This window comes from Oryza glaberrima, chromosome 12 (assembly GCF_000147395.1).
Source record: "Oryza glaberrima chromosome 12, OglaRS2, whole genome shotgun sequence".
NCBI lineage: Eukaryota > Viridiplantae > Streptophyta > Magnoliopsida > Poales > Poaceae > Oryza > Oryza glaberrima.
In genome coordinates, this window is record NC_068337.1 from 19,055,315 (window position 1) to 19,082,208 (window position 26,894).

Below are 26,894 nucleotides of genomic sequence, written 5' to 3' on the forward strand. Positions count from 1 at the left end.
TATGGTTTTCAATCTTGTCGTAGAGAAACATTGCCACCTAGGATCTTTCTCCCTGCTAACAAAGAAAAGGGCAGAGCATGGTGGGCCCTCCAGTTGTTTGCTCCCTACAAATTTTGTAAAATCCTAGGGAACAAAAATTTCCCTACGTTCATGGAATGATCCGGTAGGGGTATTTTTATTTCCCTTGGCCTCCCCACACACTAGTAGGGAAACAATTAAATGGTAGGGAACATGGAGATTTCTAGTAGTGATATATCTTCCATGCCTTTCTGATAATTAACCGTTAGTTGTCCACTTAACATACGTGCAAAAGTTAACCTCAGAAGGCCAACTGATGGGCCTTGATGGGCCTCGTAAATGACTTGCCAAATGTGTCTGATTCCTGGGCCAATTTTGCTATATATTTGTCGACAAATTTTCTCCCAAAAATTTGACAGGTGTAATTATAGTATAATCGTAGTGTAATTATACTGTAATTTACATGTAATTACATTGTAACTATAATGTAACTTGTATGTAACTTTCAAAAATCTCTCCGTAACATGTTATTTCGGTAAAATGAAAGTCGTGGGAACAAATCCTTTCACATATGTGTGATGTGATTTTTTTCTTCCTCACCAGAACAAATCTTATAATAGATCTAACGATTCAAAATTATGTGAAACTTACATATAAGTTACACTGTAGTTGCATGCAAGTTACAGTGTAATTACATATAAGTTATAGTGTAATTACACTGATTGACTATAATTACATCTGTCAAAATTTTAGTTGAAAATTTATCGACAATTGTATAGATGGTCCCAGCGTGATAAGGAATGTGGGTTAGCTGGGCTCGTATTATATGGGCCGAGAAGTCAATGTGTAGTGTGTTGTACGTGTGACCCATAATTTATGGCCCGGAACTGGAGTACATGTGCGGCTCGTGATGGTTGGACCGAAACGAGATCGCTGGGCACGTGCGGGCCAGTCGCCCATGTCAGCTTCCGATCGAGATTTTTTAATTCGTTTCGAGGGATGAAACTACTCATTTTCCAGGCTCATGCTTCTTGAACCGCCAAACTATGCATTTTAGGCCTCATCTTTTCACTTATGCTTATACTTATCAGCCAAAGTTTGAATATTCAACCTTAAATTTAAAGCTGATTTTAGGGTTTTTTTTCATCGAAGTTTACTTTTTTAGCCTTTGCTTTTAGATCGTTAAAAACATATTGTTAACAACCAAATTTGGTAATATTGGCATCGGAAAAGAAGATTAGATCGAAGCGAAGTCGGATGCGGAAATCGAATTCGAAAACAGAGCAGGAATCGGCTGGAGTCCAGATTGGCTACGATAAGATCGGCTGAGTCTGAGTCGGACTAGGTAAGCCGATGTAGCCAATCCCGGCGATACAACTTGATGTGTGATGTCGGGTTGAATTGAAGTGCTTCAAGATGATTGCCGCACATGGATAGAGTCCTTAGGAGGCAATTGTATCTATTAATTAGGATGTTTTATGTAATTTCCTTAAAGATATGTTTGGGCAAAAGTCTGCCGTAAAGACTTATGGTATTTTAGAGTTTGTTAGAGATAATAGTCGTGTCCGTTATGGACGTATCTTGTAATTCTCGGGTATAAATAGACCCGAGCCCTATGTAACTTTTAACACACACGTTCAATACAATTTCGGCGCATCGCCACTCTTTTACTTTAGTTTTGTTTCGACGAGTTCTTACTTTCGGGTTGAGCTGCATCGGTTTCGATCTTCAACAAGAGGTAAAACTTATTATGACGGCTTGCATTCTTGAGATTAGTGCTTACATCTTTATGATACTCTAATCTTGTTTATGTGATTCGTCGAGTTATCATATATCTTACATAATCCCTGGCAATATCGCTATCTAACCTACAATCGGCTAACATCTATCGAAGAAGGCAGCCGATTAGGTTAGATTCTGACGTTGACTCAGATTATATAAGATATCTACCACTATATGAAACTTCCAGCGGCTTGATTGTCTAGATATTGTTCTTCTTTTCATACTTAATGCTGCATCAGTTGAGTTTAATCTATTAAGTTATACTTAGAATATCAACCTCTAGCCTGCCTGCTGGTTGCCGATTAGGATAGCATCGGAGTTTCAGCCGATCTTATCTGATTTAACTATATTTGCTCTATATGCTTTATTGACATGTTAAATCTGCCATTTATGTCAAGATATTGTTGTATCTAAATATATTAAGCATTTGCTTGATATTCTATACTTGTTTTAATATCCTGATATAAAGTAGTATCGGAGTATTAGCCAATACATGCTAGATCTATCTGATCGGCTATGCTATAAACATATATAGTCCTGTTATTAATATATATTTCGGTCTAAGTGATTTATACTGTCTCGACATGGCAACCGATCTATCCCAATCACTTGATTTAAGTACATATCAATATAAGGAGTATATATTGTTAATATCTACTGCCGATCGATTCACATATGACATCGGCTCAAAGATAAATGATACGTCATCGGCACCTAGCCGATCGGCTATCATTTATAGATTTAACCGCGGTTTCTTTACTTCTATTTCTTGTTGATTACATGATCAAATCAACTGGCACGCTAGCACACCCGAAGACGAGCTTTGGACCTGCACTGGAGTTAAGCAGATCTCCTAGGCGTCGTGTTTTCTGTCAACACATATATATATATATATATATATATATATATATATATATATATATATATATATATATATATATATATATATATATATATATATATATAATTTTTATGGGGCAATTGCATCTATGCCCCCACTTTGAAAGCCAATTGCTGTTTTACCCTCACTTTTTAGGGTTTACAGTTTTGCCCCCACTTTTTAATCTAAATCAGCTGTGTACCCCCACTTCTAACAGCCGGTTTTAACGGTATTAGTTGCAGAGAAAATGGCATATATACCCTCGGTGGTTATTGCATTTTTGCCCCCGTTTTTTTCAACTTTGTGTGATTTTATCCCTATTTTGTGATTTCAGCTTGTGTGATTGTTATAAATAATTCAAATGTGAGCATTTCAAATGTGTGATTTCAGCTTGTGTGTACTTTAACAAATAAAAATCACAAATACTAGGCAATTACAAAATTTTACCAACTATCATATTGTTATTGTTGTTGAAGATTGCATTGTGCGTAACAGAGGAGACTATTTCTTCCATCCATTTGCTAATCTACTTGGCACAACGTCGCCATGTAGTTAGTCAGACTTAGACGTTGTCTGAAAACTCTTGATGCTGAAAAAAAAAAAACCTCGCCCAATGAAATTTCATTCAGACTGTAAATTTCAGACTTTATGTATCTGATTCTGCACCTTGATGCTGCTCCTCCTCCTGATTCTGTAATTCTGTAGAGTACAGAAGGGAATACAAATCTTGGTTGATGGATAGTACAGCTTCTACTACCATCGTCGTCTTCCTCCTCCTCTTGCCGCGGTTGTGTTCATGGGCCGACGACAAGATAGAGCTCGGCGAGCAACTTTTGCCGGGGCAAACAAGAGCTTCGGATGGCGGCGCCTTCGTGTTTGGCTTCTTCTCGCCGTCCAATTCCACACCGGAGACAGTACATCGGCATATGGTACAACATCACCGACCGCACCGTGGTGTGGGTGGCCAACCGGGAAGCTCACCACTGCAGCACGTACGGCTACTGCGGGCATCGCGCGCGCCCGCGGCTGCCGCCTCCTCACCGCACATGCCCTCTCTGCAGCCTCCGCGCCGGACGCACGCCCTCGCCACCGCCGCCGCTCGTGGAAGTCGGCGCTAGGGTTTCGCCATGAAACCAACGCACGGTGGGAGGATAGACTCATCCTATCCATTCCCTCAAGGGTACAAAGGTAATTTCATATTTCCTAAAACATTTTTTTATTTTTTTTATTTTTTAACACAAAAACGTGGGATCCACTAAACGGCTGTCACAGGTGAGGGTAGACGACTGGTTTAGATTAAAAAGTGGGGGTAAATCTGCAAACCCTAAAAAATAAGGGTAAAACAGCAATTGGCTTTCAAAGTAGGGGTATAGATGCAATTGTCCAAATTTTTATTCACAAATTACTTTTTATTTACAAATATGCCTAGCCAAACGATGGGGCCGTAAGTCGCTTAGATAAAATCATTATACAAAGCCATCATAATTTTTAGGATAATAAATTGGCCTTGATTTTTCTGTTCAAACTATAAAGGTGTGATGTTCATATTGCATACAAGAATTTGGAGACAATGGACATGTAAATATTTGTTAACTTTGAATGGAGATTACTAATAGGATCAATGACAAAGTTGTATCTCTTCCCTTTTGTTGGTTAAATTTGTCAACTCATTATTATTTGTTAGGTACTTCTATGTTTGGCTTTTTGTTGAAAACGATGTAAAAAGTTGTTGATGCTTCTGTTGAAACAAATGTTGGACTTCATCCATTATCTAAAAAAAAATCTGAAGAGAATTAGAAGGGGAAATGTATTTAAAAGTGTACGATTAGATGTATGATTTCAATGTTAAGGATACTTCGAAAGACTGAGCAGATTTTCGTTCGCGTATATAAGGTGGTTATTATTATTATTATTATTATTATTATTATTATTATTATTATTATTATTATCGTCGTCTCGTTATCATGATGAGCTCAACATTGAACTCGATGGAGACCTGGAAAACATTATGAATAAAATTAGGTTGTATGACGAACCCACTTTAAGGCTCCGATTGTTTTAGCTTATGAGCAGAGCTTTTCAGCTGGCATGTTAAAGCAATGAGTCATTCCCCGTATTATTAATTGAGTATCAGCTATTACAAAATAAAAAAAAAGGTAAAATTATTGTTTTTTTAGAAAAAAAAATATATGAAAAATATTTAAAAACACACCGTTTAATGGGTTTAAGAAATACGGAGTATGCTCGTAAAAAACAAGGTAGAAGCTCTCGTGACAAACGAAGCAGACTATAGATGCAGGCCCTATTGCAGAATAAAGTCAGGATATACTAGTAGTACATCCATAACTTTTGGAGGTTTAGATTAACGACTAAAAAGATAGGACACACATTTGAATTATTAAACGTAGTATAATAACAAAATAAATTGGCAAATTTGGCAAAGTTTACTACAGGATATCGCAATTGTATGGTTTTAGCTCAGGGACACCGCAAAAACAAAGTTTTGGGGGAAGACATTCCATAATCGTGGATATTTGCCGGCGCCGTCTAAAGGAAACTTGCCGTGCTGACGTGGCGGACGGGAGGCCTTTTTTGACGCGATCGGACCTAAATGCCCCTATGCCTACGTCGGCTCGTACGGCGACCTCGGCGACACAGACAGGCTCACCGGCGTCACGCTCGGCCCGTAGCAGAAGATGCAGGCCTTGAACGCGCTCGCCGCACGCACGCCGGCCGACCTCACCAACGGCGCGGCGCAGCAGCGCACCAGGGATGTTGTCGCGGCGCTGCTCCTGATGGTGCACGAGGCCGTGCGGTTCCAGACCGTGTCAAGGCTAGTCGCCGGGTTCATACACCCCAAGGTGGCGAGCAAAAGCGGCGCCATCACCACCGCAATGAAGACAGCGGCAGCGGTGGGAGGGCGACGGTGGAGCAGTTGCGGCGACGCCCTTGCCGGAGGAGAAGGTCTGGAGCTCGCTGCTCTTGGTGAGCGCGGCGGCAGCAATGGTGCCTTCCCGTCGCGGCCGTCGAGCAAGGTCAGCTTGCACCGCGCCTTCATGGTCACGGCGGTGTCCTTCTTCTTCGCCGCGTCAGACTTGCCGTTGAGGCAGATGAAGACGGAGACCCACTCGGTGACGACGGCGGTGATGTTGGGAAGGTACTTGATGTACCAGCTATGGCCGCCGGCGACGAACGTGCCGAACTTGACGTGCTCGTTGACGGCTACTCCAGAGCCGACGGCGAATCCCTTAGTGCCGGAGTAGCCGTCGACGGTGAGCACGTGCGACCCCGTCGCCATCTCGAGCACGATGGTCGACGTGCTCGGCACCGTCGTGGCCTCGCCACCACCGCCGCCGGCCGACAGGGAGGAGCCCGCCAGCTAGGAGACAGGGGATGACGAGCAAGAGCAGCGCCATCACCGCCGCGATGCAGAGGCAGGTGAACGGGTGGCAGGACATCTCGGCGGCCATGCTCAACACGGACGTGCGGCCGCCGGCGAGGTTCACGCTGTTGAGGGACATAAGGAGATAACGCGCAGGGGCATTTAGGTCCAACCGCGTCAAAAAACGGCCTCCCGTCCGCCACGTCAGCACAGCGAGTTTCCTTTAGACGACGCGGTGTCCATCGGCAAATATCAACGATTATGGAATGTCTTTCCCCAAAACTTTACTTTCGCGGTGTCCCTGAGCTAAAATCACACAATTGCAATATCCTGTAGCAAAATTTGCCAAACAAATTATAGATTTCACATGTAAACTGCGAGACGAATTTATTAAGCTTAATTAATCCGTCATTAGCAAATATTTACTGTAGCGCTACATTGTCAAATCATCACGCAATTAGGCTTAAAAGATTTGTCTCACAATTTACACATAATCTATGTAATTAGTTTTTTTTTCTATATTTAATTCCATATATGTGTCCAAATATTCGATGTGACAGTGTGAAAAGTTTTTTTTTTTAAGGAACTAAAAAGGGCCTTAGCCATCCAATTTGCAACGGATGGGACGATTTAATGCGCTACAATATGTGATGCACATGGATTGGGACAACAATGCTTACTACAGTGTTTATCTACTCTAAATCATTACAGATTCTTATCTGCCTTTACATCCTAAAAAGTCTGACGATCTGTCTTTTTAAGAGTACCGTGGGTCTTCAAGCTGTGCTCATATAATCATAACAAAAAAGAGTACCGTGGGCCCGTGGCCACTTGGAGCTTGACATGTTTTCGAATTCACAACAAAAAAGGGGGGGGTTTAGATGGATTTTTTTTATGTGTAGTTTTTTTCCTTATCAAAAATCCAATATTAAGATTATTCTCCAATATTCAGATTTTCCATCCAAAAATAACAAATGGAAAATTTTCTCCATCTTTATTATGGTGCTATCCTCCGATAATCCAATATTCAAATTTCAAACCGTAGTGATATTAGATTTTTTTTTTCAATATGTTTTCCATGGATTATTTGTTCCATGTTTCTAAGAAACAATTTCTAAAAAAAAATTCTATTTTACATAGTATATGTGAATTTTTTTTAAAAAAATATTTTATCATGCTAATCAAATAAACAATTCATAAGAGCATGTACAATAGCAGGCTATAAGCCAGCTATAAACATATTTTAAAGAGATAAATGAAGAGAGAGAAAAGCAGCGGGCTACAGATTTATAGTCAGCTGCAGCACGGACTCCAAGACGTAATGTGTGTATAATAGGTGGGACTTGTATGAATTGGCTATAGATGATTTGTAGCTAGTAGTTGGCTATACTATTAAACTTGCTCTAACAGTATTTCCATCTCAAATCGAGATACAAGCACCTCCATTGCAAGTTCCCAACACATATGCTAGGCGAAGAATTTGCATTTAGAAACACGAAAGTACAAAAATTTTCAAAAGTTTTTGTTGGTGACATAAAAAAAAAGGCACAAAGGGAGGGTAAAAGGCAAAAAAAAAAAAAAAAAAAAAAAAAACTCAGACTGCCGCAGTCATACGCTTTTCAGTTTCTGCTGCGGCCAAAAGGGCGCGGTCGGGTCAGAGTTTGAATCCTGAGAACACTTTTCCGATCCACCCCCTTCCCTTTCAAAAATATTTACATTCAGGTCCTTTTCCTCCCCTCCTCTCCCCCCTCATTAATGCCGCTCTCTCTCAGCTCATCAGCTCTGCTCGCTCCAAGAAGAGAAACGCCATTGATTGGTGGAGAGAGAGAGAGAGAGAAGGATTTCGTATCTCCACCTCCCGAGAAGCGAAGAGAGAGAGAGAGAGAGAGAGAGAGAGAGAGAGAGAGAGCGAGAGAGAGAGAGGGAGAGAAGCTTCGATCCGTGAGATTTGGCCCCGATTTCTTGAGTTCGTTCGAGATTTTTTTTCTCAAGTTGTTTCGATTTCGAAGTGCGTCCAAGAATCGGAGACCTCCATGTCCGCGAGATTGGTTGTTCTGTGAGTTTGAGGAGGAGATGACGGGGGTGGTGGTGGTGTCGCCGTCGGGATGCAAGGGCGGCGGAGGAGGAGGAGGGGTGGGGAAGAAGAGGGGAAGCGGGGAGGAGGAGAGGGAGAGGGAGAGGCAGCAGCTGTCGGTGCTGGAGGTGCTGCTCGCGGCGGTGAGGAGGTCGGTGGTGGCGTGCAGGGTGGAGCGGGAGGGCGGCGGCGGGTGGGGGGAGGAGGGTGAGGCGGAGGCGGAGGAGGGGGACGCGGCGGCGGAGGTGGGGGAGATGGAGATCGGGTGGCCGACGGACGTGCGCCACGTGGCGCACGTCACCTTCGACCGCTTCCATGGCTTCCTCGGCCTCCCCGTCGAGTTCGAGGTCGAGATGCCATGCCGCGTCCCCAGCGCTAGGTAAACCAAATCCCCCACCCACCATTACATCTCCTGATCTCCATGGTTGAGTTCCAAGCTTCTCCTTTTGAATCCCTTGGGGATTTCTCAGCAAACTGCAATATAAAATCTACTAGTAGCAGTTTTTTTCTCAGATTTTAGAACTTCTTTTTCAGTTCCTGCTCTTGTGGTTGTGGACTCTTCACTGTTCAGAAAAACAAAATCGATGGTGATTCATTGTAAATTGCCATAAATGAACCGGAGTAGCATTTTTACCTCAGAATTTAAGGCTTCTCCTTGGGGATACCAGGTAGATTGCAATAAAAATCTAGCATCTTTTTCTCTCGGATTTTAGACCTTTTTTCGGTTCCTGCTCTTGTCTTGTGGATTCTTCATTGTTGAGCAAAAATCGATGGTGATTCGTGGTGAATTGCCATAAATGAACTAGCATGTTTGCCTCAAATTTCAAAAAAAAAAAAATCAGTTCTTGCTCTTTGTGGACTCTCCACTGTTCAGAAAAATTCGATGGTGATTCATGGTAGCACTTCTACATCAAATTTTAACACTTTTTTCAGTTCTTGCTATTGTGAGTTCTAAAAGATTAAGCAGAATTGGGCATTAAAGAGGTAGATCTGGAAATGCGGATGGAGTTTCAAACTTTCAATCCGTTTCAATTCGGTTGTTGAACTGAACTGACTTTGGCGTCATTGATATCTTTGCTTTGAAGAAAAGGCGTTCAAATAGAAGTACAGATTGCACAAGAAGCTCAATAAATGTAGGATTTATTAACGGGATAAGATAACGCTTATGAGAGTGCAATAGGATGCTTGACTTACTGGAGTACTAGCTGATTGTAGTACATTTGTACCTAATCTTTTTTTCCAGGACATTTATCATTGTTTGCAACTTTGCTACATCTTTGCAGGATTTATCTTATTAAGGCCACTGGAACTTGCAACCTACCCAATGATATCCAACCAAGTAGTAAAATGTAATTGTAACGAAACCGAATGGAAATCTGAACGGATTCTTTTGATGTTTGAACTGGATCGATTTGATGAATTATGACTAAAGATGCTTAAATTAGTTCTCTTTCAACTGCAGTGCTAGTGTTTTTGGTGTCTCGGCTGAATCGATGCAGTGCACCTACGATGGGAAGGGAAACTCAGTCCCCACTATACTGCTGCACATGCAGGAGAGGTTGTATGCTCAGGGAGGCCTAAAGGTCAGGCATCACAAGTTCACTTGTTCCTTTGACTCTGTTTGATATGCATTTACAGTTATGGATTTGCGGCGCATTCTGAGTTTTGCCTTTTCAGGCTGAAGGAATCTTTCGCATAAACCCGGAAAATGACCAAGAGGAGCATGTGAGGGACCAGCTGAACAAAGGAGTTGTCCCTGAGGACATTGATGTTCACTGTTTGGCAAGCCTGATTAAGGTACAATTATCCTCCTATCAAAACTCTGGGAAAATCATGTTCATGTAACCATATTTCTCTCAGGCAATATTTTATCATGTACTCTCTGCTCCCGAAAAGTTGCATGGCAATTCTATGCTGGTTTTGCAAAAGAAAAGAACTGAAACCTCCTCTATGTGTTTGTCCAGGCATGGTTCAGGGAACTTCCAGAAGGTGTGCTTGATAGTCTCTCCCCTGAACAAGTGCTACAGTGCAATTCTGAAGAAGAATTCCTAGAGCTCGTGACGCTATTGCGCCCGACTCAGGCAGCGCTCCTCAATTGGGCTGTTGAACTGATGGCTGACGTTGTCGAAGAGGAGGAGCTGAACAAGATGAATGCTAGGAACATAGCCATGGTGTTTGCCCCCAACATGACTCAGGTAATCTCCATTTCTGTAATTTTGCAGGGGATCAGGTGATACGTAGGTGATTCTTCAGTACTTTCCCTACAAAAGAACCTGACTGAGGTTTGCTCTTTTGTTTTTGGGTTCTATGCTAGATGTCAGATCCTTTGACAGCCCTAATGCATGCTGTCCAAGTCATGAACTTCCTCAAGACATTGATCTTGAGGACACTTCGAGAGCGTGACGATGCAGCTAGCGGAGATTACACTCCATACTCATCTCCAGCTTCATCCAGTCAGCAAAACGATGCTGAGTACTATGGCAGTGAGAGAGACATGGACAGAAGCTGTGAAATGAGTGATATGCATAGCGAGATCAGCAGGTCTGGTCGACAGGTGGATTTTCTGGTGAGGTACAACACCTGCTTCGACAGCGAGCAAGAAGGCGTCGATCCTCTGAGCGACGTCGAAGAAGGGTTCTTGAGACAGCTCGAACACGATCTCGAAGCGGATAAACGAGAGGAGAGCGCGAAAAAGCAGCACGAAATAAGTTCAGAGATCATGGCTGTGAAGGATGTTCAAGCTGAGCTGAAAGTTGAAGCCAAAGCAGCAGGGAACACACAGAAGGAAGAAGGTGCAGGGTCTTTGCAATGATGAAGTTCATGTGTTTTTTGAGCTTCTAGATCTCATGATTTACTGTGCTAGATTGTTTTCTCAACATATGGTTGAGTGTAGTGCCCAATGGTTGTTGACTGTAGTGCATCATGTAAACTTAGCTGATCTTTTTATCCTTGGATGTGGGTGACAATTAGCGTGTATGTCAATGTTACTATGCCTAAGCGTAGTTTCGTGCGATCTGGGAATGTTGTTTGTTGCATATCTGCATCAATGTCTTGAATCTCCAAGTGATGATTTAAATTGTTGTAAGTTGTAACAAACCAAATTTTCCCGTACAAATAATATGTATCAGCAAGTACTAGGACTACTAGAATTCATATGGAAAATCTGAACACGAGCATTACCAAATGCATAATTTGCAGTGCCAGGTTCAAAATGAGAATGTCTAGACTCAGCTGGCGACTGTGCTCTACTAAGAACTTCATCTCAGACATTTTTCTTGTTATAATGGAAGGAAGATAATGATTTTTAACTATGATAAGGGTATTCATTTCCCAGTAAACCAGATACAGACATTCAAGTTCCAATATATCATCATGGGTAATGGCTGGCTGGGCGCCAAGCACAGCATCAAAACTAAACTACATATACATTTATCAGTAGTTAAAAGTAGTATTTCAGCAAAGCGGAAAATTGTGGCCCCGTCAACTTTTCCCCTTGCAAGAATATACGATAGCGATTTCGGCTTTCACCTGGCTGGATTAGTGCCATAACTTACTGCAGAAACCAGTTCTCGGCTTCTTACTGGATACAATTTCTTCGAAGGAATCCAGGAGCTGTCCTGCCAAGCTACTGGGATCATCAGCAAGGGTGCGGATAAAAGTGATCACAACCCTCCGTTCCTGCTCCGTCGATCTCAAGCTAAACCAAGTTAGAAATTTCATCCTAAAGTCCTTTTCGATGTGTCCAGAACATTCCAACCACCGTATAACCTTGACGCAGTATTCGTAGTTATCATCTAACTGACCTAACCTACGGGAGAAGTGCTTGGGTGGGCTGATGAGCAAAGTGCTATCATCAGCACCAGTTTCCTGCTCTAAATAAGTTTCCTGCTCTAAATCTGATGTCTGTTTACGACTTTGTGATCGGGATTCCATGGCCGGTGCCTCTCCAACAAGCCCCTCAGCACAAATATCAGAATCACTGGAACCATTCGACTTTCTCAATCCATTCTTTCCTGGACTACATATATTCTCGTTCCGGAAGCTCTCTGTAGGCATCACCACCTCAGCGTTTAGGTCAGGGACTGAGGATTCATTAAGATCAAGCTCGTGGGAAACAACATGTGCAGCTTGATCCTTATCGTGTAAAGCTGAATCACTTTGACAGCAGGAATCTTCAATCTCATCTTTGCAGGCCTCACTGGGGCAACCATTCTCCTCAGCCCAAGCTTTCCTCAGGACTTTACCCAGCTGGTGCACCTGGAAGCCTGATGACCAGCCATTTCGACTCTTGCTGTCCCGCTTGGCAGTAGATGAGCAACCTTCTGCACCATGTTCCATGTTCTTGTGAATGATTTCCACGCTCTTGGTAAAACACTTGCATTCAGAGTGGCCCAGATCACCATACTCAGTAAATGAAATGATCCGGAAAGCATACTCCGTGCAAGGCTGCAAATTGGAAACCAGTATCCTTCTTTGGTCTTTGGGGAAAATTGCAGGCACCCTAGTGGAAGGCTGTTCTCTGCTATTCCAATACCAGAGTTTATAGCCTTTGATAGCATGATACTGTGAAGAAGCAGCTTCTTTCAGTACCACAACTAATGATGAAGTTGTAATATCTTCAAATCTAAATCTGCAGGCAGCAGGAAGTGTATCTGCACCATGGAAAAATATTAACACAACTATTAATTCCATGTTGCATTCACCAGATATAGGTAAAAAAATTACATTAAAAAAGTTTGAAATCATTACCAATTTGTTTTGTTTCTGCTTTACAGTTTGACTTCAGCCACGCATCTGCCATATCAATTGCTAAAGAGCAAAGTTTCTGCACATCAGCAGCAACAGGCAGCCGGCCAACAATGCCACGGGCCATCTTTGAAGATGTACCATCAAGGGGGCCAACCTCAGTTTCCAGCTTTGCTTTTGCATCCTCTACAATCTTATGAAATTCTTTAAAACGCGTTGTGCCATCCAATAGTCTATGGCTCAAGTAAATGCGGGAACAAAGGATATCAACACGCCGAGCATCTTTAGCAACCATCAGCTGCCTTTTCCAGAACCTACATCAAATAATTCAAAAGAACCTTAAATTAACCAATACAGATGGAAAAAATACACATGTATGAGTATTCAACATAACATAACTCTATTGTTGCTGTTAGTTAACCATTAAAACACATCATGGTGCTTTAAATAACTATCATGTCTTTCTGATGTATGCTTCAACTTGGATATTTAGAGTACAAAGAGGTTTGCAAATATTGAGGAATACCCAAACAAAGTAATGAAACGCAAAATAAATTAACCACATGGGTTTAGGATCAGCTATCTAATGAGAGGATTAATGTTTTAAAAAATCTAGCATCAACTGATAAAATCAACAATTCTCTAGGCATAAGCCATCACGTAGCATGAATGCTTAAAGCAAGTGTGCCTAGGAATATTTACATAAAGAAAATTAGGATATTAAGGTAGATAGCTAGATGCAGAACCACTCACCCAAGTATTCCAATAACCTTTCCGCATGCAGCACAGCAATAATTACCATCGAGCTGCATAGATTGACCAAGATCGACGCATCCTACCTTCTGATGCTGGAGTGCGCATTCAATGTGGCACGATGACTCACAGCAATCCCTGTCACCAGTTTCCGATGAGCAGACCAGCCAAAGGCTAGGATCTTTGTTGTCATCGAAAAGATGACAAATACAGCATGAGCACCGCTTACAGAATGTATTGTCAGCGGTCAACACAGCTTTGCAGGCCGCATTTTTACATATCCAAGTGCTGGGAGGCTTTGTATCCTGAAATGTTTCATTCCGACATAGTTGAACAGGGTAGTCCCCCTTTCTGGGAAGCTTTCTGGGAGCCTGGCTACCAGTGAGACATGAATTGTTATTGCTGTTTGGGACAAGTTTCTTGGAATCCATGTTCTTACATCTCTTTGCAGCTGGTGCTATTGGTATGTCTTCCACTGATTTGCATTTTGGTGTGCTTGATTGTATCTTTTCTGTGTTAACGCTTGCATCATTTGACTCTTGGTCTAGAAAACCCAACTGTTCCAGGGTATTATCTGAAATGGTGTTGCTATCATCAGCATGTATATGTTCTTCAAGTGCGCTTGCACCACTACAAGCGTGTAAGGCTGGCATGGCAAGAGACAAAAACACAAAAAGGTTCATTAGTATGGACATGAACAACCTGAATCATCAACAAGAACATAGTAATCATCAACAAGAACATAGTTCAGGTTCAGATTGTAGCCACACAAGGAAACCATCACACATTTAAGAAAGCACTAAGTACTTCGAAAGCCTATCATTTGCACACAAAACCAAAGGCTTGTTTGGTTTAGTGCCATACCAAAATATTGGTAGTGCCAAAACCTAGGCATGTTTTGGCACTACCAATAATTTGGTAGGGTAGAATTTTAAATAATGTGTTTGGATTGATACCAATTGGGAGCCAGTAGTAGGGAAACAATTAAATGGTAGGGAACATGGAGATTTCTAGTAGTGATATATCTTCCATGCCTTTCTGATAATTAACCGTTAGTTGTCCACTTAACATACGTGCAAAAGTTAACCTCAGAAGGCCAAACCAAACCATCATATTTACTATTATAGTGAAGAAAGTTCTAGAATTATACCAAATTAAGGATGGGCATTACCATCCATTTGGCTTCAAACCAAACCATCATATTTACTATTCAAACTACCAAAAAAATTGGCATGGCACATTTTGGCATCAATCCAAAGTGGCCCCAAGTTAAACAAGTACTGTTAATCAGACAGAATTTAGGCCATGAGGGAATAGTTCTCTACATGACCCCATCAAGAAAGGGAAATGCAGTAGCTTGAATGCTTGATGATGCTCCAACGAACCAATAGTCTCATCCAAAGATGCATACATATTCCACAATATGATACCCCAAGACATTATTGCATGACTCAGCTGCTCAACCCCCAATAGTCTTTTGCACTCTAACTCCAATGATGCTTTCTTCTTTGAGGCAAGATTCGCCGATTTCCACTACAATCAGAAACTAATATGCCGCCGGTGTATTCACCTACAAAGCGCTATATCCTTGCACACCTATATCTATCTGCGCAACCCTTGTAAGTACCACGATCGACCAACTGGATATGAGTTCATACTGTTGGAATCAAAAAGGATTCCACAAATTTGACTCCAACCCAACCATTAACCTACCAACCTAGAATGAATTGTACATCAATGTGTTTACACGCTTCCCCCCCCCCCCCCCCCCAAAAAAAAAAAGATCAAATCAAGTGTAAAGCGCCCTTGGCTGAAAAGATTTATCATTTTCAGCAGCGCAACAGCTCCCAAGAAAGCAGAAATACTAGTACTACTACCTATAATAAGGACACAGGCTAGCTGTTGCCATCGCATCGCATGGGGAATAAGAGGAGGAGGAGGAAGAAGAAGAACTGGATCGATCCATGGATCTCGGATGGATGGATGGAGCAGAATAATAATAATAATTAGAATAATAAGAAAGAATCGAAGCAGCAAGCTTTAGTAGCTTAGGGTCTCACCAGCAGCGAAGAGCCCCGGCGGCGGCGGGTCCCCTCCGGCGCTCGAGGCCATCCCAGCAGCAGCAGAAGGAGGGGGGGCCGCCTCCGCCGCCGTCTGACGCCCACGGGCGAGAGGGAGACGGCGGACGGCCGGCTCCTCGGCGGCGGCGGCGGCGGAGGGCGGGGGCAAGAAGGGGTTTTTCTGCTGCTGCGGCTTTTACTCCTTTTGCAATGAAAAGAAGGAAAGAACGCTTTTTTTGGTGGTGCGGCGGCGAAGGCTGAGAGAGCGACGAGATCAAGTGGGTGGATGGGCCGGGCTGGTCTGGGCCGGGCCGGGCCGATGCTTTGGCCCACGCGGCCCAGCCCGTTCCACGGGGATGGCAACGGCTTGTGCACTTACTGGCTGCGTTTTTTTGAAAGAGTTCCCGACTCATCATTCTCATTTTCCGAGCACCCGCTTTAGAAACTACTCCCTCCATCCTTGAAAAAAAAAGACAACCTGATGTCACATCCGTTTCTAGGATATCTGTTTTTTTTGATGGATAGAGTGATAAAAGATCTTTTTTCTAAAAAATTTTATATACGAAAGTTGCTTTAAAAAATCATATTAATTTATTTTTAACAAATTTTAGCAAAATCACAGTTAACATAAATGGCAGAATTTTAACATATTGTTTTCTTACCAAACTTTAACATATTTTAGCATTATTACAAGTTCTGGTAGAATTGGTTTTTGTTTGGTTTGATGTCTTTGTCAAATTTTATTAGAGTTTTAATAGAGGAGGCTTATAGAACGGTCAAAACTTGGTAAGGTAGGTTGTAATGCTTTAAGTGTGTTTAGTTTGTTATCCTATCAAAATTTAGCAATATCAAATTTTAGCAAGGTTGAAAGTGAACAAACTAAATGTCCTATATTTTCCATGGAAAATTTTTCACCGTTGATACTACGTGTGGAAGTAATCGTCTCAACAAAAGATGTACCTACTTGCTTTCCAATTTCTCCGTGTTCTAAAGTCAATAAGGAATTTATATGTAATGTTTATATGAAGCTTCTTCGATAGTAACCAGTGGTGGACCTAAAAGCACCAAAATCATATACTCCTCCGTTTTGAAATAACTCTCAAATGGTTAGACTGCGATGCCTGAAAGCTCCGTGCTTGTGTTTAAGATGCAATATAGTTGTTTCTTGTTTGATCCGACAATTTTAAGTATTCATATTTTTATAAAAAAAATAAATGAGTGGTTAAAGCTCAAAGGTAAACAGTTCCGATAAAAGTCATTTAAAATTTAAAAGTAGGGGGAGTAGCACATTATGTTGACCAAGGCAAGATCCCACAACATTGATGAGTTGCTGGTACGAATGACCGTAGCCAACTTACAACCTCACTTATACTTATGAGCCAAAATTTAAATTTTTAACTTTAAATTTGAAGTTGATTTGGGAATTTTTCATCGAAGTTTATTTTTCAGCATTTGCTTTTAGATCGTTAAGAACACATATACAAAAATAATTGTTGCTTTTACCATTCTGCCTCTTCCAGAACTTCAGACTGTTCTGCCTTGCCTGAAGAAACGAAACAAACAAAAAAAAAACAGAAAAGCACGTAGAAGTTGACCTGGATAGTGAATACACGTATAGTCAACCTCATGGTTGAATCAGGCTCAAGTTGACTTTGCTTAGTGCCGTTACCATGTCAAATGGTGCAACGTGCACGAGCATATTTTCTGCTTGAAGACTTTGGATTTGCCAAATGAACAGACTTGTGATGTAGTAGTACCCAAGTTTTCTTGCACTTATCATTGTTTTGTACATCAGAAATCAGGAATCAGGAATCAGGATGTTCTTTGCTGGTGTAAACACTACATCATGAATTCATCTGTTGGCAAAAAAATGACAACTTTTATCTGGTCGATTACAGTTGGGGATCATAGCTTCTGAACCAACCAGGCAAAAGAACTACCTACTGAAATGGAGCATCGGCGTCGTCTTCTCTCCAGTGAGTATCCCCAGGCAGCACGAGCAATTGCATGTCCCCAAAACAAGCCAGTGCTCTTCATTGTAGCTTACTATGCACCAAACTAAGAGCAAAAACTTTGCATTTCAATGAAGTTCTTGTAAACTTTAGAATGGCATCATTCTTCCAAAGCCCTCTTTCGGGACTTTTTGTGTGGCCGTTCCGAATTTATGACGCTATCTTCATTGTCCGATGTTTTGTGATCTTGTTCATTCTTAATTTTAATCCCAACATTGCTTGGTCTCCTTGTACCACTGGATTTTTTTTTAGCAGCACATGTATTACTCAAAAGCTTGAAAATGTTGAGTGGGATAAAATATAGTTTGACAAGTAACATGGAAGAAGGTAGTACCTGCTGATTTCTGATGCATATTCAGCATCATGAGTTGATAGCCAAGGCATGGATCCAGTATGTGGTGGGAGCAAAGATCCAGTTATGTGACAATTCATTTCTGTATCCACCCTACAATTGAAAATCAGAAGAATGGACATGATTAATTTATGTGATCCAGAATGTGGACAGTCACATTAACTATGTCCAACCACAGCAATTCTTATTTACTCCCTACATCTTAATGTATCCCAGGAATGTGCTTCAGGTCACCTCCAATACATTAATCAAGAAGCTAAAAAAGCTATTGCTCTGTGCTCACTAGATATCTCAATACGCGGTGGCATGCATTCCAGGAATACAGAACCTTATCCATATTATCAACTACACCTGACACCCATCATTTCAGGTTGTACTAATTCAGACACAATTGCTGGTTTTGGGGTACCCCTAAATCCCTCATCAGTGCAATAGGGGGAACATATTGATATGCCAGAACAGTACACATGTATATGAGCAATATACAGTTAATACAACTAACATAGGCAAAATACATATATATGAAAATATTCTATCAATTTGAATCTGACAAAAAGGGATTGTATAAGCCTATACCTTTTTACAGAAAACCGTATCATGCTTCCCTTTCTAATCACATGATGTCTGTCCGACCGGCTTATGAATTTTCCTCCATCTCCTTTCTAAATAAAAGAGGATATCAAATATGATTAAACATATTTGAACAGGAAAGAAAAAGATTGTTCAATTTGAAATATAAGTGATGTTCATTCAGATTTATACAGGAAAGAAAAAGTTTGCTAGCCACCAAACCACTAATGTTTACAGTCTCAACCATTTCTTTGTATCCATAAAAAAAAACAATTTCTTTGTACAGGATAACATGAATAGCTTTTCCCTATCAATTAATCAGAAGTTTATCCCCCCTCCTTGTTAAGAGAAAAGCTGGTCTTACTCTTTTGAACTTGAACTTCTCATTAATATCATCTGCCATGATGGCGGCTGAGAAAACCCCTAGCACAATGGCATGAATTGATTCCTTCCCAAGCAGTTCAACCTTCCCTTCTAAAGTTAGAAAACATTTAAACATCAGAATGGTTTGAATTTTTACCATATTTTCAGCTAATAGAAATGTAACGGTCTCAAAGATATTACAAAACAATACAAACAACATTGATCTCTTCAAGATGCTGCAATTTCATATAATTAGTATAACATGATTATATGAACTGACAAGAGAAATGCTATTCGGCAGGGATGATGGATTCCACCAACAATCCAACTTACCAAGGATCATGTCTGGTTGGGGAGAATAGAGCAGCAGATTCGCATGGACCGGTACACCGAAATATGGTACCAAACCATTCAAAATCTTCGCTCGATCACCATTCACAACAACCTCATGAGCTAGCAAAACGCCTTCAAAGCGATCTTCATACCTGTGTAGGATTTCTACCAAGTCACCCAAATGGCTCACATACATATACCAAAACTCCCAAAACAAAGAAAGGAAAACAATAAGATTGAATCTTGCAATAGCTTGAGAGCACAAGAAGCATGGTTTGAGGGTGTACATCTTCCATAACCCAGTACACCATCTCCCTGAAACTTCTAGTCTAGTTTAGCTGCATCAAACTGCTTCCTCACATCACTAGCAGCAGAATGCGGACCGCAAATCGATTCGATTCAGCTCCAAACTACACAACTCATGAGCAACAGGAAGCCACGCAATCTGTCTCCTCTAATCGAAGATTCTCACCCGATCTAGCGACATATACGGCCGAGTCGAACTCTTCACTAGCTCACGCGAGGCCAGAGGGATGGGAGGAGATGGGGAGAGGGAGGGGCGGGGACTCACGAGAAGAGGGTGGTGCTGAGCTGGCGGGAGACGGCGCGGCGGACGTCGGCGGCGTTGGAGGGGTGCACGTACACCGTCAGCTCGGCCTCCGCCTCCCGGAGCGCCTCCATCCCGGCGGCGGCGGCGGCGGCGGCGGCGCAAAACCCTAAACCCTAGGCGGCGGCCGGACTCGAGCGTTGGGAGAGAGAAGGAAAACCGCGCGCGCCGTAGCAACCGGGGAGCACGTGCGTGGTAGTGGGTATACTATGGGCAGCCCACAGGCCGATCTGACAGCCTCTGCTAGGCCCAGTTTCTTTTTTTTCCTAGTGGGCTGTTGTTGTTGCTACTGAGAGAGAGAGAGTGAGATCGATACAAAAAATTCAACGAAATGGCAAATATTGAATGTTCTCAAATCTCAAATCTTTTCATTATTTTCAAAACATGGTAAACACATGCCAGCATATTTTGAGATTCACGAAGTTATCGTAGATGTATCGTTGTCGAGAGTTAAATCGTCTACCACTGAAATAATAATTAGCCATAAATACGATCGTTTGTGCCAAGTCTAGACTTAAACACGGATATGTTAGTTCCATCACCAGAATCCTATTCAGTTGAGTTACGCAGCCTATGCTCAAAGTTTTACATCTTAAATGTATGTTTGTTCCCATATAAGTCCTTTTAAGGTGCAAGACTATATTTACCGTGAAAATCATACTGTCGTGTGTCCCCTCCATTCAAAAATATAATTATATTTACATATAAAAAATTACATATTTTTCGAAATATATCTAGACAGAGAGATGCATAGATATATTTTGAATTATTGTGCATAAGTGCTTATATTTTGGAATGGATGCAATATTTAGCAATAAAGTTACTTTAATACTTCATATCTAACCTATTACTTCCTCTTTTACAAAATAAGTTTGTTTTTTTCAACCTCTCATTTATCTCGAAATAAGTTCATTTTTAAGCAATCAAGTTTGAGATAGTAATGCTAGTGCTCAAAAGTTATGTTTGGTCGAAAAAATCTATGCTAGATACATAGTTTTTAGTCCTAGTTGTTTGTTCTTTAGCATTGTTGTTCGGTGAATTTTACTCCCAATTATATTTTATTATTTAAGTTTTATGTTGGATTAGGCATTAGCACTCCTTTTCACTTTAAACCATGTTTTGTCATCAACTTTTTTGCATTTTGGTTGTGTCTTGTTCATCCATCCTCCGGAGCAAACATGACACATTGACGATCTCCTCGCCTCTCGCCAATGAACTCTTATCCTCTCTTATCCAAATAGAGATAGGATGTTAGATCGTTAACTTGAGCACAGTGGATGTAGAGGCATGGAACCAGCACAAAGCTTGTCCATCGAACTTTACTTCTTAATATGCTTAGCTTCAGCAGTGGCGGTTTCCGGTGGAATGGTAACGATAGCGTGGGCGCCAACATGCTAAGGCACCGAAGGTCTCAAGGAAGGGGTTGGCAAGCTCGAACATGGTCGATGTCGAAGCGCTAAAGGTTTCAGGGAAGGGGTTAGTAAGTTCCTCTCCTCCGCAAATGGCGACCAACCCCTTGACCCATGCCTTTCGATCTATAGCTCGAGTTCAGTCTATGAGCTTGGCCTCCTTAGGTAAGGTGTTAGTGGGAGAGAATAAGATGAGAGGAAAGACTTTAGTTAGCAACTGACATATGAGTCACTAGTCTAATACGAAAGATTTAGTAAGAATATCTATCCACTTTAAGTGAAATTATTTGTTAGCATCAGGTCTATAATGAAACGTAGATAAGAAAAAAGATCTAAGGTGTAATTTAATCTCTTTTAAATGTATAGTTTTATTATTGAATTATCCTTCTAAAACATTCCTAAATTTTTGTGAGATATATGGGTGTTCTTTTTCAGTTCATTTCAAATCATCTTAACATCTCTTTGGCTAAACTAGATTTCTCCTCTTAACCCCCTCTCTCTCCTCCACCGTCATCTCGTCTCATCGCCCTCCTTTCGCTTTCACGGTTTCACTCCCCGACGAGCCCCCACCCCCCAAACCCCCCCGCAGCCATGCGCTCGCTTATCCGGAGCGCCTCCTCCCGCCTCCTCCGCGCTCGCGCCCGCGCCATGGCCACGCCCTCCGCCGCGCGCTTCTCCCCCTCCTCCAACCTCGCGCGCCCTCCTCCTCCTCGCCTCCCGCTCCCCCGCTTCCTTCCGCCGACCCCGCCGCAGGCGCTGCTCCGGGCGAGGCCTCTCCGGACCTCGGCTGCCGTTGCCGCGGCCGCGGCCGCCGTGGAGGTGGGCGGCGTCAAGATCGCGCGGGAGGGTGAGTCATCGCCTGGATACCGGCATAAATGGCGGGGATCTTGGGACAGCGAATTGTGAATTGTCACTCGGCGGTGTAGATTTTAGTTGGGTAGTACGCTCGTGCTGAACGCATTTGCTGAAGATAGTGTGGTGGGTTTGCGTAGTCGCTGCGTCCGTGAAGCTTGGTATCTGTAGCGTGTGCATTGCTCAAGATCAGTGTGGTTTTAGTGGGGGGTTTACTATTGTCGTCGCGTCCGGGAATCAAGGCACCTGTAGCTCGTGCGTGCGTGAATTGCTATCCTTATGATGGTCCAAATCCCAGAATGGTTTTGAGTTTATGGGCAGGTAGCTTCTTGATCTTGGCGGTACTTTAGCTGCATCGTTCAAAGCATCACATTATATGGCCTGAATTGAATATGTCAAAACTGTCGAAACTCTGGTGGGAATTGAGCTACGATGTGTGTGAAGTTAACTGCTGCTGATTTTTTTTTTCTTTTTTTGAAGTGACTCATTTTTATGGCAATTGTAGATGTCGTGAAGGAGGAGGACCCAACAAACAACGTTCCGGACACGATCTACTCAAAGATTGGCCTGCAGCTGCACAGGAGGGATAATCACCCTCTAGGGATTCTGAAGAACACTATTTACAACTACTTTGACAAGAATTTCTCTGGGAACTTTAACAAGTTCGATGACCTCTGCCCTCTTGTTTCTATCAAGCAGGTATGAGTTAGCAGTTGGCCTGATGTGTTCAACTGCTTATTCCTTCCCTTTTGTGCTGATTTCCACTGGGCTAGTGAATTTCGCTTTGTGCGCTTGTTTTTCTTTTTTTTCAGATTCTCGCACACCTTGTGTAACAGTGTACTTTGAACCATATGATTATTGCTGACCCCAAGGTCATGCTTGCTGCAGAATTTTGATGATGTCCTGGTCCCTGCTGATCATGTGAGTCGGAGTTACAATGACACATACTATGTTGATGCTCAAACTGTCTTGCGGTGTCATACCAGCGCTCATCAAGCAGAGCTGCTAAGGGATGGACACACACATTTCCTTGTAACTGGGGATGTTTATCGTAGGGATTCTATTGATTCAACTCACTATCCTTGCTTCCATCAGGTAAATGTAAAGCCATATCACTTGAAATGTTTCCAAAGAAAGGTTTGTGTTGATGATTTTTTGTACATGCAGATGGAGGGCTTCCGTGTCTTCTCTCCAGATGAATGGTCAGATTCTGGCATGGATGGGACAGCATATGCAGCTGCAGACCTCAAGAAAACACTGGAAGGCTTGGCAAAACATCTCTTTGGTAAACTAGTTATAGTTAGTTCTGTCTTTGTCACCAAAGAAATTTATCAAATATATATGCATTGGTTTAAATATAAAGAAACATGTGTGCAGGTGCTGTGGAAATGCGATGGGTTGACACATACTTCCCATTCACTAACCCGTCCTTTGAACTCGAGATATATTTTCAGGTCGCTATACAAGTGGATCTACCTATTCTTTATGGCCTGATGCCAAGTAAAGCTTGTTGCACAACTTATGTTGGCATGATTGTTGTTTGAAGAACTCTCTCACCTTTGCAGGATGATTGGTTGGAAGTTCTGGGATGTGGAGTCACTGAGCAGGAAATTTTGAAAAACAACGGCAGGACAGATAATGTGGCATGGGCCTTTGGACTAGGTTTGGAGCGCTTAGCAATGGTCCTGTTTGATATTCCAGATATTCGACTCTTTTGGTCAAATGATAAGCGATTCACATCCCAGGTATTGCTACTATTAGTTATCCATCTATTTGGGTAATCTATTCTGCGCTAGTTTAGATTCAGTAAAGAATGCAAAATCATGAATGTATCTGCGAAAAATTGTTTATATCAAGTTGACTACTATGACCTTCCATCTTTCTTGCAATGATGTGTAAACCTGTTGCTGACATTAAGGTTCTGTGGCCTTGGAATCTTTCTTAGAATGATTTGGTGAAATATATGTTCTTTTGTCCTGATATAGTTCACTAGTAATAAATGATGGTTTTTGTTTTACCCTATGCTCAACAATTTAAATACCTTCTTTAGTTAATTACTTAATTTATCATATTTTTAAGAACCAACTTCTTGTATACCACTTATTATGACATATTGACATCAGTGGCATATAGGGGATGGGCCGGTAGGGTGAACTTTTCAGTGTCTGAATCACCCCTATTTTTAAGTGTCTGCAGCAATATTTGTTACAGGATCTAGTTAGTAATTCATAGCTTTGTTGACCTAACTTGGGATTGGCAAGTCTGTCCTGCCTTCATTGCATTTACTCTTATAACTTTATGGCTAAGATGTGAGTATTGTTATACAATTTTATGGCTAAAATGTGCATATTATTATCTTTCAGTTTTCAGAAGGCAAACTTGGTGTCAAGTTTAAGCCATTCTCAAAGGTATGTAATCACAACTTTCCTTTACCTTATGTGTAATTTATTACCTATACATAATCTTTTGTAGAATAGTTCTGTTTGATATGGCAAGTGGTTCTTCATCTGCTTTGGAAAAGGCTACATATTTAAATAACTATAATACTGGAGATAACAGCTCCTATTGGGCTGGACTCCTTTGAATATGAAAGAAAGCATGTTCACTGGAACAGATTAAACCATTTTTTTTCTGTGCTTGATTAAACCAAAAAAATGTCCTGAAAAAGTGTGCCCTACATTATTTGGAAAATCTAGCAGAGAAATGTAGTTAATAATGAGGCATTCAAATATGAAATCTTGTACATTATGATTTGCATTTGTAACACCCCAACCCTCCATGGGCTCCTGGAGCTCTACTCCAACTACACCTCAACATAACCAACATTAGAAATAAATTTCAGCATGTTTTATATTGCTTATATTGAATCTTTGAGGATCGTATCCAATATACATGCCATGTAGAAAAAGTAATAACCAAAAGAGAAGATTAGAAAGAGCACAAGTTCTCTTAGGAAGAGAGAGATAGTATCTAACACTTATTGTCAGTAATTCCAGCAGGTTATCAATCTTTTGCCTGTTAGCTGTTAGCTGCTGGAATTAGTGATTATGTTTAGAGGATGCTATCTGCCACCTAAGTTGTTTCTCTCTCTTAATCATTTCATTGCTACATAATGACCTGTTCCCTTCAATGGTTCAATACTAGAAATGTATGACCTGTAAAATACATCTGTAATGTTGAGTTGTAACGCATCTAGTTCCTGTGGATGGCTAGATTGGTTAACATCAGTTACCATAAATATATGTTTACATTTTATGAAGTTGCATCAAGCATATCCACCAATAATTTTTTACATGTTTATTTTTGTATATAAATTGCCCTCTGACTTTTTTCCCTTTTCCTTTTTCTGCTGTTCTACAGTTTCCACCTTGCTACAAGGATATGAGTTTTTGGATCAATGAAGAGTTTACAGAGAACAATTTATGTGAGGTTGTCAGAGGAATTGCTGGAGATCTTGTAGAGGAGGTATGCGCCCAGTAAATTTGGTACATAGCTATACATTTAACTTGCGACACTTGACTTTAATTTAGTCATTTCAAGTTTGTTTCATTGTATGATCCCTCACTTCTTGCCTACTGTACATTGTATTTGCAATAATAAGTGGTACTGTACTTCAAACAATAGCATTAACACTAAGGTATTAAGGCTCCTGATTTGGTGAAGTATTTGTTTATTCGGGGAATAAGCGAAATGACATATTTGCAAACGAAAAATAATTTGTGAATAAAACTTTTATATACGTATTCTTAGCGATCTAAAAGCAAAGTCTGAAAAATAATCCTTGATGAAAAAACCCCAAAATCAACTTCAAATTTAAGGTTGAAAATTCAAATTTTGGCTGATAAGCATAATCATAAGTGAAAAGATAAGGTCAACTTCAAATTTATGGTTGAAAATGCAAATTTTGGCTGATAAACATAAGCATAAGCGAAAAGATGAGGCTGTATATCTGCTGGTCTTAACAAGCTGATAATTTTGTGTTATTTATATTTCTATTGCTAATATTATGCGCCTTTAGCTCATTATGATGCTCGTCATAATATTAGCATCTAACTGATGAATCTAGGTGCCTAACTTTGTGCGTCTAACATTACCAGTATGATGATACACTGGAATTTATTGTGCTCGTCATAATTTTATCAGGCTAAAGTGTTGTTCGTTTGCAGGTAAAACTAATTGACAATTTCACCAACAAGAAAGGAATGACGAGCCATTGCTACAGGATAGCCTATAGGTCAATGGAACGTTCACTTACCGATGAGGAGATCAACGACATGCAGGTTACATTCGACGACATCTATGATTTTAGATGATATTCCTTGGTTTTTATACTGAACATGTCTACAATTTGGTTGCAGTGGAATGTCAGAGAAGAGGTGCAAAATAAACTGAAAGTTGAGTTGAGATGAAATAGAGCTAGTTCACGTGTTCGACCAGACATTGATTGTTTGACCATTTTCGTCTGTACATTCATTCAAAAGTGTGTTGATATATGGAGAAAATTTTATCAGTTTCCTGATGATCCTTGTAATCTGCTGAGATCAAAGTTTCTAAGCAATTTAGCATCATCCGCACGCCATGACTGTAACGATAATAAGACGGTGCTCAATTTTGAATCAAACTAATATACAGAAAAACAAAACAAACAGCCATTTTGCAGCTCTTATTTTTCTTTATTTGAGCAGATTTAGAATCTGTATG

At 41.2% G+C, this 26,894-nt stretch overlaps 4 protein-coding genes across 5 annotated transcripts; 2 read left to right on the forward strand and 2 right to left on the reverse strand.

The window, feature by feature from the left end:
* The first annotated feature begins 7,835 nt into the window (after nt 1-7,835).
* On the forward strand, nt 7,836-11,297 carry LOC127757174 (rho GTPase-activating protein 2). Of its 2 annotated transcripts, XM_052282622.1 has the most exons (6): nt 8,348-8,515; nt 9,420-9,485; nt 9,599-9,719; nt 9,814-9,933; nt 10,101-10,331; nt 10,451-11,297. In XM_052282622.1, the coding sequence occupies exons 1-6, from the start codon at nt 8,391-8,393 to the stop codon at nt 10,946-10,948; spliced, it is 1,161 nt and encodes a 386-aa protein (XP_052138582.1). In that variant the 5' UTR covers nt 8,348-8,390; the 3' UTR covers nt 10,949-11,297. The 2 variants fall into 2 exon arrangements, with proteins under 2 accessions (XP_052138581.1, XP_052138582.1); XM_052282621.1 differs by lacking the exon at nt 9,420-9,485 and having other exon boundaries at nt 7,836-8,515.
* Nucleotides 11,298-11,485: 188 nt separating this feature from the next.
* On the reverse strand, nt 11,486-15,920 carry LOC127757172 (VIN3-like protein 1). Its single transcript, XM_052282615.1, has 4 exons — nt 15,696-15,920; nt 13,636-14,281; nt 12,886-13,196; nt 11,486-12,788 (listed from the first exon to the last, which is right to left on the reverse strand). Exons 1-4 carry the CDS (start codon nt 15,745-15,747, stop codon nt 11,674-11,676), a joined length of 2,124 nt encoding a protein of 707 aa, XP_052138575.1. The 5' UTR covers nt 15,748-15,920; the 3' UTR covers nt 11,486-11,673.
* A 1,251-nt stretch (nt 15,921-17,171) lies between these two features.
* On the reverse strand, nt 17,172-20,091 carry LOC127757177 (DNA-directed RNA polymerase I subunit rpa43-like). The gene is made up of 6 exons (XM_052282626.1): nt 19,897-20,091; nt 19,326-19,477; nt 18,994-19,103; nt 18,636-18,721; nt 18,042-18,152; nt 17,172-17,943 (listed from the first exon to the last, which is right to left on the reverse strand). The coding sequence occupies exons 1-6, from the start codon at nt 20,004-20,006 to the stop codon at nt 17,808-17,810; spliced, it is 705 nt and encodes a 234-aa protein (XP_052138586.1). The 5' UTR covers nt 20,007-20,091; the 3' UTR covers nt 17,172-17,807.
* A 1,815-nt stretch (nt 20,092-21,906) lies between these two features.
* Nucleotides 21,907-26,859, forward strand: LOC127757175 (phenylalanine--tRNA ligase, chloroplastic/mitochondrial). Its single transcript, XM_052282623.1, has 10 exons — nt 21,907-22,188; nt 22,699-22,892; nt 23,082-23,288; nt 23,361-23,478; nt 23,571-23,647; nt 23,759-23,938; nt 24,557-24,601; nt 25,554-25,658; nt 26,360-26,473; nt 26,552-26,859. Exons 1-10 carry the CDS (start codon nt 21,933-21,935, stop codon nt 26,600-26,602), a joined length of 1,347 nt encoding a protein of 448 aa, XP_052138583.1. The 5' UTR covers nt 21,907-21,932; the 3' UTR covers nt 26,603-26,859.
* The last annotated feature ends 35 nt before the right edge of the window (nt 26,860-26,894 follow it).

Coding starts and splice junctions, on each gene's coding strand:
- LOC127757174 (XM_052282621.1), top strand. CDS start 8,136: ATGACGGGGGTGGTGGTGGTGTCGCCGTCGGGATGCAAGGGCGGCGGA. Junction 9,720..9,813: donor ATGCTCAGGGAGGCCTAAAG/GTCAGGCATCAC, acceptor TTGCCTTTTCAG/GCTGAAGGAATCTTTCGCAT. Junction 9,934..10,100: donor GTTTGGCAAGCCTGATTAAG/GTACAATTATCC, acceptor GTGTTTGTCCAG/GCATGGTTCAGGGAACTTCC.
- LOC127757172 (XM_052282615.1), bottom strand. CDS start 15,747: ATGGCCTCGAGCGCCGGAGGGGACCCGCCGCCGCCGGGGCTCTTCGCT. Junction 14,282..15,695: donor GCCGGGGCTCTTCGCTGCTG/GTGAGACCCTAA, acceptor TTGCCATGCCAG/CCTTACACGCTTGTAGTGGT. Junction 12,789..12,885: donor AGCAGAAACAAAACAAATTG/GTAATGATTTCA, acceptor TCCATGGTGCAG/ATACACTTCCTGCTGCCTGC.
- LOC127757177 (XM_052282626.1), bottom strand. CDS start 20,006: ATGGAGGCGCTCCGGGAGGCGGAGGCCGAGCTGACGGTGTACGTGCAC. Junction 18,722..18,993: donor AGAAGTTCAAGTTCAAAAGA/GTAAGACCAGCT, acceptor TCTTTTATTTAG/AAAGGAGATGGAGGAAAATT. Junction 18,153..18,635: donor ATACGGTTTTCTGTAAAAAG/GTATAGGCTTAT, acceptor TTTCAATTGTAG/GGTGGATACAGAAATGAATT.
- LOC127757175 (XM_052282623.1), top strand. CDS start 21,933: ATGCGCTCGCTTATCCGGAGCGCCTCCTCCCGCCTCCTCCGCGCTCGC. Junction 23,289..23,360: donor ACTATCCTTGCTTCCATCAG/GTAAATGTAAAG, acceptor TTGTACATGCAG/ATGGAGGGCTTCCGTGTCTT. Junction 25,659..26,359: donor CTGGAGATCTTGTAGAGGAG/GTATGCGCCCAG, acceptor GTTCGTTTGCAG/GTAAAACTAATTGACAATTT.